The following is an 18,119-nucleotide window of genomic DNA, read 5'->3' on the forward strand; positions in this document are numbered from 1 at the left end:
TTCCGGACTTTTCTCTAGAAGTCAAGATCGAAGGACACACAGTCTTCGGACCGTACGCAAGATCTGAAAACCTATTTTCAGTTCAATCCAATAGCTCAGTTCTCCAACATAAGGTCGACGATTTTTTTTACATCCCTATGATGGGCTATATCAGTAATATTATTTAAAGAAACATTAAATAAAAAAATGGTTGAGGTTTAAAACCCGAATACTTACAGCTAGCAAATGTTAACATTCAACTGTTAGAAATTCACTCTAATTCACAAGAAAATATACGAAAATTTCTCTTAAACTTTCACAAGAGCGAAAACATTTTGCATTCGGGCCGCATACGCCTACTGCGATTTTCAATTCATAAATTAAAACTCGTTAATTTTCTCTACTTACAGAGGCATGGTCGGACATGGGCGTCGATAGTTGTGCTCTCAAGAATGCCCTCCGAGCGGTGGTGATGGTCATCAGTCGGAAGCTACGAAAACCGATCGGAACGGTCCGGCGGTACTAGGAGGAAAGCTTTTCCCGCCCCCCGAAGCGCTAACCGATGGCTGTGCGTGAAACAAATTCCATTGATGCTGTAATGACTAGTCTCCTCCAGCAAAAGAGAGAGAGAGAAAGAGTATAAACCCGTACCAAAATTTCTGTAGGTTTTTCGATAGTCTTCATGCAGCTATTCTGCTCGAGTGAACTATCTTCTCGTAAATAAATCTATCAAGAAAAAAAAATACAAACTGTTTCGTTTTCTCAAATGTTACATTTGTTTCACTTCTGTATTATGCTAAACTAAATTGATATTATTTGTTCTCGTTCTAGGCAAACGGCAACGAGATTTGTTAAAACTAAGAAACAGCCTAACCGAACTGGACCGTTTCAATCCAGAGGAGAAAAGTTACACTAGGCAAATGATTCTCGATAAAATCAAAAAGGTATATTCCCATCAACCACGTGCGTTACCATCCAGTTCCGGAGAACATGAACACGAGGAGAACCTCTCAGAAGAGAAGCTGGAAATAGAGTTTGTCGATGAGACCGACGTTCTCGCCATGGCGGCAGCCGTTTCTCAACAGAAACAACGAGAACGGATCGGTCAGTTGGCCCTGGTAAGAGGATTCAATTTTCCCATAGCTGACGAGGATACGGTAGAGTTGCTTGAGGCTACCGTGAATGTTGATAAACAGGTGCGGGAAGACTATGTAAGTTGCGGGATTCGACTGCTTGGCCTGATATCCAACGCTAAACTTTTTTCCTTACTTTTCACAGATTAATTATTTGAAAGCAAACAAGCCCCCATCGGCTGGGATCGTTAGCATATTCCATCACTTATTCCGGGACGAAGCCATGTACAGTTACAATTACTCCGGGATCTGTCATCGGGGCCCCGGTCGGAAGGCAATGCAAAATTATACAATCTTCGGTGATTGTATGTTGGGTTAGTTGTTGGAATTACACCTGGCGGCGTCCGGCGAACCGGCTTGTCGTTTTGAAGTAACACTAACTGTTTTTCCAAAAAAATTACAGATGCCTGGAAAGATCATGGAATCAGTCGGACGATGCTGAAGGAAAGTCTCTGTCAGGCAATTAAAAATATCAATGGACGCAAGAGGAATCGTAAATATTTTGCTAAACGACGGATCAAGGACCGTGGCGATAAATTCGATAAGTTTGATGGCTAAATAGAAATACGTACGAGTACTTGGATGACTTTCGAGATTCCTTGGAATTTGAACGGAAGTTTTTCAGAATAATAAGCTAACTGATGACTTTAATATTGGATATTTTAGAAACGAAAAATTTCTATTTGATTTCGTAAAACTAAGCGTAATATTCTTCGTGAAAATTGAGGGAATTAGATCCGAACAGTAATAAAAAAAAACTTACAAACAACATTAAACGCGCCTTTCTGTTGACATTTTACTGTCTCTCTGTGTCTCTAAAACCATAATATCCGAGTGCTGGCATCTCCCACTAACACCGATTTTCCATTCCATTTCTCAGCAACGACAGCAGCAGCAGCGGCCCTGGTGGCAAACCTGATGGAACCGACAATCAAAATCGAAGAGGACAGCGTTGAGTTCGATGGGTATGCTTTCTATTCGGAGCCGAATGTAAAAACCGACGACAGCAGCTGTGATGACAAAAGTAAAATTCTTGGACTGCGCCCGAAACGTTCGGCAACGAAACTCAACATTGCCGATCTGTTTCAAATCTCGAACGTCTGTACCCAGAATCGGAATCTGCTGAAGCAACCGTTTCCAATACAGTCGGTCAACGAGCTGAATGAACTGGACACTCTGCTGCTGGGCAATCCGGGCTACATGGAAAAATGCGTGAGATTATATAAATTTTTTCAGTTCGGATCGAATCGGTTGGTGGAAAGTCGACTAACATCTAACCTACTTTCAGGCACAAATGTTACACAACGCTGTACGTAACGAAACGCTGGACAACGTTACCGGCCATATGCGACTGCTGCTGGAATTTGCGGTGGACTATACCGTGCTTCTGAAGTACAGTTGGTTCGGATTTTTGCCCCGATCACCGATTGCCAGAGGAATGGGTGAACAGCAACCGTTTCGGAATTTGATTGGGGTGATACATTTGCTGCATCGGGCCCGGCGCCTTCGGTTCGGCAAATGTAGCCTGGAAGAGATACACGAGGGTATCGAAAAGTTTCTCAAACGGAAGCTCCGTTGCCATGCGCTGTTCGTGAAGAAACAGAACTACGTCGTGCAGGGATCGGGATAAATTATGCCAAAATAGAAAGAAATTGATATACAAAATCCATAGTCATAGTTGTAGAGGAAGAAAAAGAAGAAGAAAAACGAACACGTCGTGCACAAACTATGCTTACGAAATGCATTAGTCTACTGTAGTTAACACGACAGTATTATACTCTTACTTGAATGATATTATTCTTGAAGATATGTAAAATACCTACCTACTGAAAAGGTGCTTGAGAAGCGCTAACAACCTAGTCTAGTCAACCAAAAACCAACTAGGACGAAGGGAAATCGACGGGGGGTGCATATTCTAGCATAAGCGATATATATATTTTATGATGTTTATTTAGCGAATTGATACAATTTTGTAAATACTTGAAAGCGTTAAGATTTATGTGAATTACTATATATCAAGAATTTTAAGAGGCTTCTCACGCAATTTCAACCCGTTCTATTCTCTAGTCAGGCGCAGATATAGTTCGGTAGTTCAGTAGATCATATTTTAGCTTGAATTTTCTCTTGCAATCAATTGCCAAAGCACTAGTATCTCTATATTTAAGTTTTTATCGTATTGCGAGCTAATCTATGAAAATTAAGCATAATGACACTATAAGCTCGATTTAAAAACTCTATGTGCCAAACATCGAACGCAGTATTGGGATTAGACTGTGTCTTTTAGAATCTTTTAGTAGTTCCTTGTTTGCATTTCGATACCCAAAAAAAATGTCATGAATTAGAAATCTTATTGGACTTATCACATGGTCTTTTGTCGTACTGTATTGACAATAGATGTTGTGAAAGTGAGTCATTTGAATTTAGGAATCAGCAAGGCTCAAGTTGGCACTATTCCCACATCATTCGGAGGTATATTCCGTTCCAAGGATGTTCATAGTAGTCGCTGATACAAACAATCGCTACTAGAACACCATTGTTGTTGTTGCGTTGTGACGGTGGTGTTGACGGAAATCCACAATTATATCATGTTTTCTGCTGTTGCTTAGGGAATACTATTCGGAATTAATGTTAGTTTTTTTGTCATAAGTGTAAAAAAATTAGAACGTACAGACCAGTGCGGTAAAGTTTCATTTTCAATCGAATAATATAAGATGAAAATGAAATTTATGGCCGCTGACAGTCAGCATATCCCTACTAATTCATTTGACTTTTGCTGCCATTTTCAAGTTGAATAATCGTACCTAGTCATTTGAAGTTTTGCTTGCTCAGTTTCAAGTGCCAAGTAGTATAGCTGCTTCATTGTCTTCGATCTTGGTAGTAAGCAGATTCGAACGAATAGAATTATAAATGGAGTAAAGTATTAAAAATGAAAACTGAACTATCTGATTAGTCTTTCATCTATTTTCTTGAACCAATTCGAATGTTTACATAAACCTCATTTGAAGGCCGCTCTCACACTATTGAAAGAGATATCTTGTCATTTCAAGAGATCAACTGACGGTGGTTAAACTGAGCCTCGATTGAAGAGAAACGAGTGATGAATTGAATGCTGCCCAATCAGGCCGTCAGCAAACATTGTGTGTGTCAGAGAGCGAAATTTACTGCATTAGAGAGATCGTCAATGTGTTCCACAATCAGTTTCAATTGAATTGAATGAAGTTTTACAGCACTGAGTAGAATTCAATACTGATATCAGCTTCCAGTTTAATACAGCTGCTCTCACTCACTTGGTACGTGAGAGCCTTCAGATTCAAAATTGTTCATGAAAGTTTCGAAATAGAAAAAAAAAGTTTCGAAATAGAAAAAAAGTATTAGAATTGCATGGAACGTGTCATCTAGAATTTTTTTTTTAAATCGACTTTGTGGGACTATCAAAATATCATATATAAAAATTTTCCTAAGTCCCAGAAAGTCACTTTTTTAGATAACACTAAATCTCGACGTTTCGTGCAATTTTAAGATTTTTTACATCAAAAAAAAATTTTCGATTTCGGAAATTCCCCCCCCCCCCTATGGTGCTTTTTTAAGATCGACAGTTTTCAAACTTTAACCGCTGGGTAGGACCCCTTACCCATGTCCGATTTGGCTCAAATTTTGCATGAGGACTTTTTCCGAGGTGCTTAAACTTTTTAACAATAGCGCTTTACGAAATTAGAAGTGATCCCAAAATATTGGCACCCTCATATACGTTAGAGCGGTGAAAAACGACGTGTTTTGTCGGTTACGTCATTTATACCATTATAGCTCCGGAATCAAAAGTCACAGCCATTTGATCTTTGAACTTGATCAATGGCCCGACAGTAGCTTTCAAACGAGCATAGGTTTGTCATCTCTGAGAAAATTGAGCGCGTATAAATATCTTCGAAAAGTGCACACACACAGACATTTTCCGATCTCGTCGAGCTGAGTCGAATGGTATATAACACTATGGGTCTCCGAGGCTCCGTTCAAAAGTCGGGTTTTCCAGCAATTCTAATACCTTTCTTTAGAGAAAGGGAAAAACAAACGGAAGTTATACATTTGAGTGCATTTTTTGCTATCTCGACAAGCCGATTCGAATGGTATATGACCGAACCGGCCGAACCTGAACCAAAGAACCTAATTCTTTTCCAAATTCTAGTTCCAACGCCCAAGTTTCGAATTCGATTCATACACGCAGGTTCTGAACCTGAATCCTGGAAATGGATTCAAAAACTGACACTGAATTCAGCTAGAAAATTCTGGAACTGAATTCATGGATTGAATTCTGATTCAGAAGTCAGTTCCACAATTTAAGTGCGGAGTTCAGATCCAAAATGCAGATATAAAATTCATACACTGAGGTCTTTTTATGCGGTTTTTTTACCCGATTTTTTTTTCACGCGGATTTCCTAAGTTACGCGTTTGATCTGGTGTTAACCCAATTTTCTTTAAGTCAACTCTGACACTTAGAAAATTTTCGATATATTTTTTTTAGATTACACTAGATCTCGACGTTTCATAAATTTCTAAGGTATTTGGTATCAAAAATTTTTTTTACTCGATACGTATCCCCCGCGTAAAAAGAGACCTCAGTGTATTCTGTATCTTATTCTAGAATTCCGAATAAATTAAGGTAATCTAGCTCTAGATTACCGAATTAGGATTCATTTCCAGACTTTTAGTATTATCTATTAAATCTATATTCTGGACCTAAATTCTGGAATAGAATTCTGAAACTAAATTAAATTAAGTTCCAATCGAGGATTGGAACTCAGTCAGTTTCAGGATTCATGGCTTTACACTACGCAGAAGGTCTGTTGCTGTTGGTGGACAAGAAAAAATGATCGATTTTCGACCATGGTACACCTTTTCTACTCGTACAGTTGAACATCGCGACTGAGACTACCTCAAAACCGTCGTCCGAGTGCGAAAAACGACAAAAATGCGTGATGAGTTTTCCTCACTGTTTCCAAAAGTTTGAGAAAACTCGCATTGTTTACCACACAAATTTAGTCATAAATTACTCATTCCTTTCACAGGGCGAATTTGGAAAAGGCTGCCATAGTAAAGTAAAACGTATACACGTCAAAAAATATTACAATAATCTCATCGACCACACCATTCCTGTCAAATCCGGAATCTAATTGCGATTATCTCCTAGTTCTCTGTAATCACCAACTTGACACACAAAAGATCAGTAATGATAAAGAGACTCCAATCTAATTGAATACAAGTCATGTTTTTAAATTTTTCTTTCCGATCACCTGTTTCCATACGAAAAGTAAATAAAAAAACACATCTACTCAGCATAGAATCACCAAATAATTACAATCATGAATAGACTTTATTTATTACCTCTGCTACAAAAACTAGCAAATACAGGGTGATTTTTTAAGAGCTTGAGAACTTTTTTAAACAATAAAACGCATAAAATTTGCAAAATCTCATCGGTTCTTTATTTTAAACGTTAGATTGGTACATGACATTTACTTTTTGAAGATAATTTCATTTAAATGTTGACCGCGGCTGCGTCTTAGGTGGTCCATTCGGAAAGTCCAATTTTGGGCAACTTTTTCGAGCATTTCGGCCGGAATAGCCCGAATTTCTTCGGAAATGTTGTCTTCCAAAGCTGGAATAGTTACTGGCTTATTTCTGTAGACTTTAGACTTGACGTAGCCCCACAAAAAATAGTCTAAAGGCGTTAAATCGCATGATCTTGGTGGCCAACTTACCGGTCCATTTCTTGAGATGAATTGTTCTCCGAAGTTTTCCCTCAAAATGGCCATAGAATCGCGAGCTGTGTGGCATGTAGCGCCATCTTGTTGAAACCACATGTCAACCAAGTTCAGTTCTTCCATTTTTGGCAACAAAAAGTTTGTTAGCATCGAACGATAGCGATCGCCATTCACTGTAACGTTGCGTCCAACAGCATCTTTGAAAAAATACGGTCCAATGATTCCACCAGCGTACAAACCACACCAAACAGTGCATTTTTCGGGATGCATGGGCAGTTCTTGAACGGCTTCTGGTTGCTCTTCACTCCAAATGCGGCAATTTTGCTTATTTACGTAGCCATTCAACCAGAAATGAGCCTCATCGCTGAACAAAATTTGTCGATAAAAAAGCGGATTTTCTGCCAACTTTTCTAGGGCCCATTCACTGATTTGCAAGCGTTGCTCGTTAGTAAGTCTATTCATGATGAAATGTCAGAGCATACTGAGCAAATAATAATGCATGAAAATCATAACCTCAAAAAAATCACCTTTTACAATTTGAGCTGCAATGCACTGATGAGTCAAAGACGAAACGTAAACATATTGAAAACGGTTGGGTCCTAGCACAAAATTTGGCTAACCCCTGAAAGTGTCAAAAGTCTTGTTCGGAAAAATTTTGGCGTGAACGAAAATGTTACGCACACGCTTACTTCGATCACTCAACAATTGTCAAATGAATGAATATTTGAAACATTGAGAGAAAAGTGCATTGCACAGTATTGTTGGAGATGCCATTTAAAACACTCAATTGTCTCTCATATATAGAGAGAGAAAAAGATATTCGATTGTGTTGTCATGAATAAGCTCATGATAATAAAAGTAAGGATTTTCTTTTCGTTCGGTAGTATTTCTGGTTTTATCGACTGTTGAATAGGAAATGGCAGTTAATTTGACGTCGCTGGAAATCTTCGCTGCGCTGGTCTCGCAACGAATTGCAGATTAATGCAGTGACGACAAACATCGATGAATGTATCGTCTTTGGTTTCAATTCCTATTCAGAAATTATCATTAATTCTCAGATCAATTTGTGCTAATCAGAATTCTAAGCAAAATTACAGGGTATATAAGCATTTATTCGTAGTAATGAAAGCTCGATTTTTTACTGTTGTATGATTCGCCGTTCTTCGAAAAACAGCTGTTATAATGTATTTCGATAAATCGGCTTCTAAGAGCAAATTCAGCAGCTGCAAGATTCATATGGGTGGTCTATAATGTAAATAAAACTGAAACAAACGAATCCCCAGCAATCCGTTTTAGTTTTATTTATTCGACCAGTTCTACTGTCTTCTTCTTCTTCTTCTTCCTTTCTGTTTGGCGTCAACTCATTTGAGATGACGCCGAATTGATGGCACAGCAACTAAGGCTATATTGCCAGTTAATTTTCGTTTATAGTCCAGTGGACTTTCTTTTCACTTGACTACAAGCGAAAATCTCGCTGCGTGGCTGCGTCGAATCGTCAAAGTACGGCTGAAAATCCTTTCTTTCTTGCGAAATACTCGAATTTTCCCCGGACTAACACGATGCAACGTGCTCACCCGTTGAGAGTTTCACCGGAAGTGAGTTCTACTGTCAAATTTAAAACTGGTATACACTGCCGTTCTATTTTTTCTATATTTGAAACACAGATAAAACGCTGCTGGGGCTGCCAGATTATTTTGTTATAATTTCTAGATTTAAATTTTAAAACTGACATAAATTATGCATCTAGAACTAGAACACTCCTGAACATGCCCTAAGAGCAAATTCAGCAGCTAGAAGTTTTATATGGAAGATCTATAATAGAGCAGAAACTGGAACAAACGTATCCCCAGCAAGCCGCTCTAGTTTTATTTATTCGACCAGTTCTCCTGTCAAATTTAAAACTGGTCTACGATTCCGTTCTATTTTTTTGTATATTTGAAACACGAGTAAAACACTGCTAGGGATGCCAGTTTTTCTTGTTATAAAATTCAGATTTAAATTTAGTAACTGGCATAAATTATGCATCTAGAACTAGAACACTACTGAATATGCCCTAAAGCTATACCACTGCTCATTTAAGTTTTACCACTTATTAAAAATATTCTGTCAGAATTTTTTTGTCTAGTTTTCGGAAGCAACCCAGGAACCTAAAATCGAGATTCAAAGGCAGATAGATGAGCTAATTCAAGCGAGACAGATTGTTCCGAAATAATGTTGGCAGAGGATAAGCGACTCCACCAAAGTCACTCCAATGTTTAGTTATTACGACGTAAACTCGAAGGCACAAAACAGTCGGAAAAATGTTCCTTCTTAAGAGAAACTATTGTAGTCACAGTCACAAACAAATAATGTGCCATATTTACACGCCCTCGACGATTTCCCAAGCATCTCGAATAGTCCATGATAAAATGAGTGTTTATTTCTTATTTTAAAAATTATGAAAATCATTGAAGAATAAAGTTCAACTATGCAACCATAATATCGAATCACTTCTTCTTTTTATTTTAACTGATAATTTACATAAAGAAAAGTGTCTCTTTAGAAACTACCTAACCTAGAATCTATATGCACGCATCTCACTGCATTACTCATTCGCAGGTTCAAGATCAACAAAGCGCAAGTACTGTAGAAAGCATGCGAGTTCGTCGTTACCGAAACACAACTATAAGGCCGGGCCGCAAAAAAGCGAACCGTATGTGTTGCTACTACCGGCAGGAAAGATCGTAGGTGTGCGCACCGGAAAAGTCGAAAGTTTGGATAAATACACGAATCCCTACACCCGGGTGTTCAACATCGAACACATTCTGCACGATCCGGATCTGTATGAGAATCGCAATGGGTCGAAAATATTGAGGTACCTTCGGAAAGGCTCCAAGTTGACCGATTCTGAGAACAATGAGATGGTACGGATTTGCTGTGAACATTTGCAACGTTGCGACGGGTAGGAATTTACTGATCTCCGCTTAATATGTTTTGAGTGTACACAATCTGTTTTCTTTTTTTTTACTGTTTCTGACAGCTCAATGTATCCTGATACTGAGAAGAAGGAAATTTTAGCTAAGTCTATCGTATACACATTCCCCCAGTTGGCTAACGTACTAAATCCGACTGAGCCACATGTTCTGTACTTTCATCGAAAACAGGAGAACGTGATTAACGATCGACATTCGGGCAAGATCAGCAACCGGTTTGATACGATCGTTCGCAAAGCGAACGGAAAAAATCGTTATAAAAAACCTGGCCACGTGATTTTAAGCTAAATTTGAAGGAAAGCATATAGAAAATACATGCCACATTTTTTCAAACAAACAATTCTATTGAAATTGGCACTAAACAGCAAATTAGACAAAAGGAATAGATTCAAAGCTATTCCAATTCTAAACTTAATGGCTTCAAATAAACGTTTTGACAGCAGTGCATCAACCAAAAACGATATAAATTGAAAAGAAATTTCATTTTTAGGTGCGGGAATCTCTATTTTTGTATTGTTGGAAAAACTTCAATCAATCATTCCTGTTCAAATTGATTGTATCGAATCACTTCAAGTTTGTCTTAATTTTCCCTCAGTTCACATATGAACCTTTTTTAAAGTCTCACATTAAAGCTCTTCTTAAAGACAGTTTTGACAAAATTTTACATTTATTTCAATTTACACGGATAAGCTCGCGATCGAAAAACAATTAAACTATTATTCTTTTTTCTATATTTGATTGGTTAGAATGTATTACAGCTAAACAATTGTGATTTTTCAAACGTCGTACTGGTAGCTTGACGATAACAAACACACATATTGAGCAATGGCACACGCCCCAGGAGGGTATTGAAAAGCTTCAAATCACACATCTCACCGACGTCCATTGAAAATCGAATTCAACTCGTCACCCTCCAACAGTATTCTTACTTTATTATGGGGCGCCTTTCCAAAATTCGCCCTATGGAAGTATTGGTAGAACTTAATCGTGAATATCCCGAGGAGTACTAAACGCAACAACATAATTTTTTCCATATCATCAGAAATATTATCAGTAATTTATGATTTAATTTTCATCAGTTTGAGTTAATCATGAAAAACTGGAAAATTAAATTTTCTAAATTTTTTAGTCTGCATATAAATTTATTTCACCTCGGTTTTAAACATTAGGTCTAGAACTGGCTTCTTGACTAAATATTGGGACTGAATTTAGTTTCTTAAGTTATGTTCGGAATTAGAATGCAAAAATCTGATTTAGTATTTCAACATCAGAATTCTGGAACAAAATTAAAAATATAAATTTTAGATCTGTTAGACCGGAATTCTGAGCCTGAATTTTGGAATTGACTTCTAAATCAGAATTAAATTCCTGAATTCAGCTTCATAATTTATTGAGTTTCAGCATTCATTTCCAGAATTCAGAAACTGTATGCTGGAACTTAATTCGAAATTTCGATTCTGGAACTAGATTTTGGGACTGAGATCAATTCCTTTATTCAGTTTAAATTCAGATTTCTGTTCTAGAGCTTCTGGATTTTAAAAATGAGTTCTGTTTCTTAATTCTAGAACTAAATGCATGAACTGATTTCTTGATCTAAATTTTGAAACTAAATTCTAGGTCTGTTCCACATTCCGAATTTAGAATTTGAATTCTGGTCCAGAATTTCGGTTCTGGTGTAGATAAATAAATGATGGTATACTCATCAGCTGTACACATCGGATGTATTCCGCAAATCGTTTTTTTAAAACCATTATTTTGTATGGTTTTCCTCTCCTAGGTATGTAAATTCACAAAAAATACTATTGCAATATCCCCATAGGCAGCAAAAGCAACAAAATCTCAAATCAGCGTCTGACAGCAAAGCGGAGAGTGAAGATAGATTAGCGATGCGACGTGTATATGTGATTGTTGGCAGAAAGGGGGGTTACCATAGAGATAGGGCGAAAATTTAATACTGTGGTGCCCGAGTACAGCGAAGCATGCTCTGCTTCTTCTAGTCAATCAGGGGTGGAATCATGTAAGGTGATAAGTGACTATCACCTCCTGGTGATAACGAGGTGATCACCAGAATGTTTGGAATCACCGAAGGTGATCACTTTTACTATCACCATCACCGGTGATTGAGCCAACTTCACTCCATTTATCACCTGTCAAGAAACGTCAATTTTTCAGGAGTAAAATATGAATGTGGCGTATACCGTTGATATTAGGAGTTGATGATGAAAGTGGCGTATACCCATATAATATTTTAAAATCTAAAGTTTTATTCCTTTAGTTTTCAATTTTTTTCATTAATTCGAGTCATGTTTATCAATGATGATTTGTATGGATCGAAGAGTAACGTTGAAAAAAATTACCTGCGCACAAACAAATAAAAAAATTCACTTGTTGGTTTAATTTAGCGCCGATTTTTATTTTTCAATGGAAATCAATGTCACAGTCAATTCTTTGGGATAAATTTGCTAGCTTTGAAATGACACGAATTGTTAGATCTTCTTGATGTTTCACAACGGATGGCATTCCTCTCGAATGAGAAAGATCCGTTAAATAATTTCTTGTATAGTTTTCATTCACTTTACGATTATGGCATTTCACAGAGCTTTCAAATGCTACCTCCATTTTGGAAATTTTACCCACCGGTACTACGAATATCCACTATGATTAGCAGCAACTAATTGTCCAAAAATATTGCCTTATTTAGTTCAACTCACAAGAAGAAAATTAAGAACGCAGTTTAATCTTTTTTACTCGTTCAGTTGAACGAGACTGATATGTCGCTTACTAAGTCACGGCCATCTAATTCTACTGAAAATGTTAGCATAGATTTTTTAATGTTACGTTATGTGCAACAGGAGATGTCTACATTCATAAACTTATCACTTTTCCAGAAAGCAATTTATCTTTGACTTTACGAATACCCCAATGATATTCCTTCATATAATAATTATAACATAAATGAATTGATTTAATTGATAAATACTACCGTTCATTCTATGAATTCTTTAAACTATATAAACTAAGTTACTTTTCATTTTGGTATTTAATTCTGACACAATATCTGTACGAATTTTATTAAAAAATTATCCTCTCCGACCAATATTGGTAGGTTGTTTATATCAGTGGCTTGAAATTCACCTAACGGACAATAATTTATAAAGCCACTTCTCAAAAAATCAAATCACTACTGAAAGTGATAACTAAATTGTTATCACCTCCATTTTGACATGAAGGTGATTAAATCGCGGTGACTATCACCTTACGTAATGCCAACGTTTGATAGTGATGTTAGCCTCTCAGCAGTGGTGACAGAACTTGGTGATTATCACCTTACATGATTCCAAATTTTCAAAAGTGATAATCACTTGGTGATAATCACCTTACATGATTCCACCCCAGCCTGTTTCTTTATATGTCTTCACACGCAATATTTTTATACGAGTTTCCGAAATCCGGTAGTTCATTGGTAGATAACTGTGAATTGTAATAATTTTACAGATCGTTCTGTGGAAATAAAAGTTTACAATTCGTAACCGTAAAAATATTTACTGAACACCAAAAAGGAAATGTGGTGTGCCATATATTGGTGAACCATTTTCTAAAAATCTTTTGTTGAGCATTGGTGTATGCGTTATGCACTGAGTACACTTTTGCGCACGTTTGTTTAATACTGCCAACGATGACATTCTATGCTCTAGTACAATCACAGATAACAGATATACAGATTCGAACAAAATTTGTCAAAAACCTGTGTAAATTTCAAATTTGCTATACGTTGGGAAAAAGGAGCTCACTATTCGCCTCGATCTTTCAAAACGTTCCTCTACGTCTATTATAGAAATATTCCAACTAGCTCTATTTGAACACTTCCCATCCGATTTCCATAAGTGTAAAAGACAACTTTATTTCCGCATCGTTCAAATCACACGTGAATTCAATCGGAGTGGAACGAAAAAAAAAACTTGCGCCTTTAACCTCTTTAACCAACAGCAAAACAAAAATCTAGCGTGAAGTAAATGTAGCTCCCAAAATAGTGTCTCATATAAAAGCGACACCCAAATCGTGGTGACATCTGCATTAATTCGCCATGCTGAATAAGCCAATTTTACACACAGTTTATATGCGAACCTGTGGCCCTTATTATCGGTACCACTACACGGTGAAAACCAAGTGAGGTGAATGTAAGTTTTTTTCACGAAAGTTGTTTCAGAGAAAAATGTAATTACTTAGGTTTTCGCTTGAGAAAACTGAAACTGACCCAGGGTAGTTTCACGAATCTGTGTTGATTTCGCACTTAACAACGGGGGTTTGAGCAAACCCGATATAACAACCAGGTTCGAAACTGACTCGATTTTCAGTTCAACAACGTTAAAACTAGGTTCGAAACTAGCTTCGAACAAACGGTTTGACAGCAGTTAGAATGGAAACTGGGTTAGGGTTGGAATCAAGCGAAAACGACATTAGATGAGCTTGTTGTTATTATGAACATCAAATGATGAAAATTTTGTTGGTAGAAATGATGTTTCTCATTACAATGATTCTTTCACTGAGCGTGATACTGGTAATAGAGAAAATCAAGTGAAGAGATATGTAAGTGAAGTGAATGTGAAAGTGGAAGCTAGAACAGTAATAAGGCTATATTCAGTAGTGTTCTAGTTCTAGATGCATAATTTATGTCAGTTACGAAATTTAAATCTGAATTTTATAACAAGAAAAACTGGCAGCCCCAGAAGTGTTTCACTCGTGTTTCAAATATACAAAAAATAGAGCGGTATCGTAGACCAGTTTTAAAGTATCCCTCGCTATCGGTCACCACCAAATGACATTCACACGGTAACGTCTGGTAACGGTAGAGCATTATAATTTCTCAGTTATTTCTTTCTCTCTCTCTCTGGTCATCTTTTTCGTACCAGTCATACATCGAACTTCAAACGAACTAGGTATGAGAAGACAGCTATACTTATTGGCATTCTTCAAAATACGCGTTCAAAGACCTCTCTAATTAGTTTTATTTTTCGTCTTTTCGATACAAAACTGTGCTTTTTGTATTCATTAACCAATTCTCAGTGAAATCGTAAGTGTGTTGTGACATTTTTGGGTTCGGAAAACGTCGCACTGTGTGGAAAAAATCCACCACCCATTTTCTGTATTTTTCCCTCTTCATATTGCCCTTCCTCACCCTGTATTAGTGTTCCCCTTTTAAAAAGACGTACAGATATTCTATGCGATATCAGTACATACTACCCAAACAGCAACTTCGTCTATAATGACAAATTCAAGTGATGCATCAGTAATAAGATTGTGTGCCTCGTTGCTCTTTTTCCGGTCAAGTTCGAAACGGGAAGAACCCTCGGCCCAATAAAGTGGGCGTTTTGTGTGACCAGTGGACGGATCAGCAACGACCGTGCTTTCTGGAACATTGTTCCTTCAATCAACTCGGAGTGTGAAAGAGAAGTGAACAGCAGTACCACCCATCATAACTTGCTCTGCAGAAGACAGAAAATAAATCCAAGCAATCGAGCCGAGATGATGGCTGAGTCAGACAACACCGCGGACGCAACGAGACGGCTCAACGTCAAAAAACAAACACTGGACGATGCGTACGCGATTCCGGCCAACTTCCTCGAGATCGATGTTGTCAATCCGATGACGACCCTCACCGCCGGAAAGAAACGCTACACCGACTACGAGGTTCGGATGAGGGTAGGTATTGATAATGCGGGGGTTGTGATTGAATAAAGCTCAAGTTTTTCGTTTCTCTGTTGCATGTTCGCTCGCTGTGGCACCGGATGGGGAATGTTTTGGTTTCATTGATAAGAAATAAAATCTAGCATGCATGCATAGTGTTTGTGGTATGCAGTGAACCGGGGCGGATTATATCTATATTATGTGGGCCACTAATTGTCAAAAATCATGTACACTACAAAAAAAAACGCAAAGCATCATTTTGGCATTTGTTGATTTTATCTGTTATCTACGTATTGCATTTATTTATTTTTTTCTAATTGGATTGTAATCATAGTATCGACTTCGATTTTTGTTAAGTTTTGTTTATTTTTTTTTTCAGACCAATTTACCGGTGTTCAAAGTGAAGGAATCGAGCGTTCGTAGGCGGTATAGCGATTTTGAATGGTTACGAAATGAACTAGAACGCGATAGCAAGGTATGTCACCTGTTGTTGTTACTAATTATCTTTCCTTCCTCAACACAATTCTTCGTTACGATATATAAACCGATTAGCAATATTGACCTTGACCGAGGAGGATTGTATTTTTGACTATAGAGCATTCTTCGCGATGGCTTCTGTTCTGTTTTTTTTTTCTCGGTAGATTGTTGTACCACCGTTACCGGGTAAAGCCTGGAAGCGCCAGATGCCGTTCCGAGGCGATGACGGCATATTCGACGAGAACTTCATTGAAGAGCGACGAAAGGGCCTGGAACAGTTCGTGAACAAGATTGCCGGTCATCCGCTGGCTCAGAATGAGCGCTGTTTGCACATGTTTCTGCAGGAACCGACCATCGACAAAAACTACGTGCCGGGCAAGATTCGGAACACGTAAACTCGGCAGAGAAGTGATTCGTAGGGAAGGCTAAACATTTAATAAATTGAAGCGTGAACGCATTTTGAGCGAAACAATATTGATGGCCAATGTTTTCATTGGCACTGGGAAAAAATACTATTTCAAAAGCATAATGTTGTTCGGACAGTCCACTTCAAATAGAAAAAAAATACAATCATTGCTACAACCCCAGCTGTATTTTGTTGAAACATAAAAAAGACGTCAAAACTGAATGTACATGATTTCAATTATTGGTGTAAACATTGTCCAGTAGTTACACCGTTATCTTCCTCGTGTTCTATTTTTGACCTACGTTTCGCTCTACTTTACCGACGTATCGTCCGAAATTGGTCGATCGGAAGTGTTTTAGTTTTCGTTAAACCCTCGTTTCCATACTAGCACTGTTACTGAAATCCTGTTTAAATTAAATGGATGTTTGATCCTGTAGGTAGGTCTAATACATCCCCAATGAAGAAAAAAAATCAAAACATCTAAAGTCTGTTCAGTAGTATGCTCATTAAGTGAAATTGAAATCACAACGTCGAGTTGCCCAAGGATCCTTGATAAAATCTATTATATGTATTTCAAAAGAATCGAATGAATGAGAATACAAATAAATATTGATTGAATTTGATTTCCTTCTGTTCAGTGAAATGTTATCACATCCCAATTCTGATGGAGTAGAAGCGTAAAAAAACAAGAATTTGATAGTTCTACTTTTTAGGTTTGGAGCAAAACGCGATTGTAATAAGAGGATAGCATACTGGAGGCTCACACTGACAGGTGCAATTCGACGGTTGACGGTATCGATAGATTGACGTTCAAAATTACTATTTTAAAAGCATATCAATTGAAAATAAATTATCAGTAAAAAAATAGTTTCATTTCTATTCTATTTTAACATTTTATTTCGATCAGGAAAACTTTTGAACAATCAAGCAAAACAAGCTCCTTAATTTAAATGAAGTAATATTAAGGCAGTCTTGTTTAACCTGCTTATAACGTCACATAAATGTTTGTGGCTTACCAAAAGCTCAAACACCAATTAAATTTTATGAAATTTGTTTTCGCCTTCATTACCTATTACATAGAATCGAAATCGTAGTAGGCGTGCGTGTCGGTGACAAACATTTTTCGTTCCCGTCAAACATTTTCAATTTGAAACTGGATATTTTGACAAATTTTGATTTTTGTGTTTTGTGTGCAGTGTTTTTTTTTGTTTTCCGTTTTTAAAAACAAGTGAAAGAATGTAAAACCTGTCTTCGATTCTATAAAATGGATATTCATTTGATGTAATTGTCTTTGACTGAGCTCGTGTATAATTTTGCTGTTTTTTTTCCTGTCGGTTCTACAAATGCCTGGTTGTATTTTTTAATGTCGTTTTTGCTTGAGGAAGCTGAAACTGGCCGGGGGAAGTTTCGCCAAACAAACACTTTTCAAGAAACTGTCCTTTGGTTCGCACTTTGCTTTGCGCACGGGGGTGTGAACAAACCCAATATAAGAATCAGTTTCGAAACTGACTCGATTTTCAGTTCAATAACGTTCAGTACCAGTTCGAAACAGTTTGAGTAGATTAAATTTGACATCAAGCGAAAACGACATTGCTCGATTGGAGACAATTGTCTCTTTTATCATTACCGATCTTCTGTGTGTAAAGTTGGTGATTACAGAGAACTAGTGACAATTGAGATTGGACTCTCGATTTGGCAGAAATAGTGTAGT

The 18,119-nt window shown here is 37.4% G+C and overlaps 3 protein-coding genes across 4 annotated transcripts; all 3 read left to right on the forward strand.

Annotated features, from left to right (window-relative positions):
- The first annotated feature begins 507 nt into the window (after positions 1-507).
- Positions 508-9,364, forward strand: LOC131430422 (uncharacterized). Of its 2 annotated transcripts, none has more exons than XM_058595425.1 (3): positions 508-1,190; positions 1,258-1,426; positions 1,516-9,364. In XM_058595425.1, the coding sequence occupies exons 1-3, from the start codon at positions 900-902 to the stop codon at positions 1,668-1,670; spliced, it is 615 nt and encodes a 204-aa protein (XP_058451408.1). In that variant the 5' UTR covers positions 508-899; the 3' UTR covers positions 1,671-9,364. The 2 variants fall into 2 exon arrangements, with proteins under 2 accessions (XP_058451408.1, XP_058451399.1); XM_058595416.1 differs by having other exon boundaries at positions 1,258-2,324; positions 2,401-9,363.
- On the forward strand, positions 6,076-10,279 carry LOC131434526 (uncharacterized). The gene is made up of 3 exons (XM_058601723.1): positions 6,076-6,108; positions 9,427-9,809; positions 9,888-10,279. Exons 1-3 carry the CDS (start codon positions 6,076-6,078, stop codon positions 10,126-10,128), a joined length of 657 nt encoding a protein of 218 aa, XP_058457706.1. The 3' UTR covers positions 10,129-10,279.
- A 4,463-nt stretch (positions 10,280-14,742) lies between these two features.
- LOC131430504 (sorting nexin-12) lies at positions 14,743-17,031 on the forward strand. The gene is made up of 4 exons (XM_058595542.1): positions 14,743-14,911; positions 15,169-15,540; positions 15,905-16,000; positions 16,167-17,031. The coding sequence occupies exons 2-4, from the start codon at positions 15,364-15,366 to the stop codon at positions 16,395-16,397; spliced, it is 504 nt and encodes a 167-aa protein (XP_058451525.1). The 5' UTR covers positions 14,743-14,911; positions 15,169-15,363; the 3' UTR covers positions 16,398-17,031.
- The last annotated feature ends 1,088 nt before the right edge of the window (positions 17,032-18,119 follow it).

The sequence above is a fragment of the Malaya genurostris genome, chromosome 1 (assembly GCF_030247185.1).
Source record: "Malaya genurostris strain Urasoe2022 chromosome 1, Malgen_1.1, whole genome shotgun sequence".
NCBI classification, from domain to species: Eukaryota; Metazoa; Arthropoda; class Insecta; order Diptera; family Culicidae; genus Malaya; species Malaya genurostris.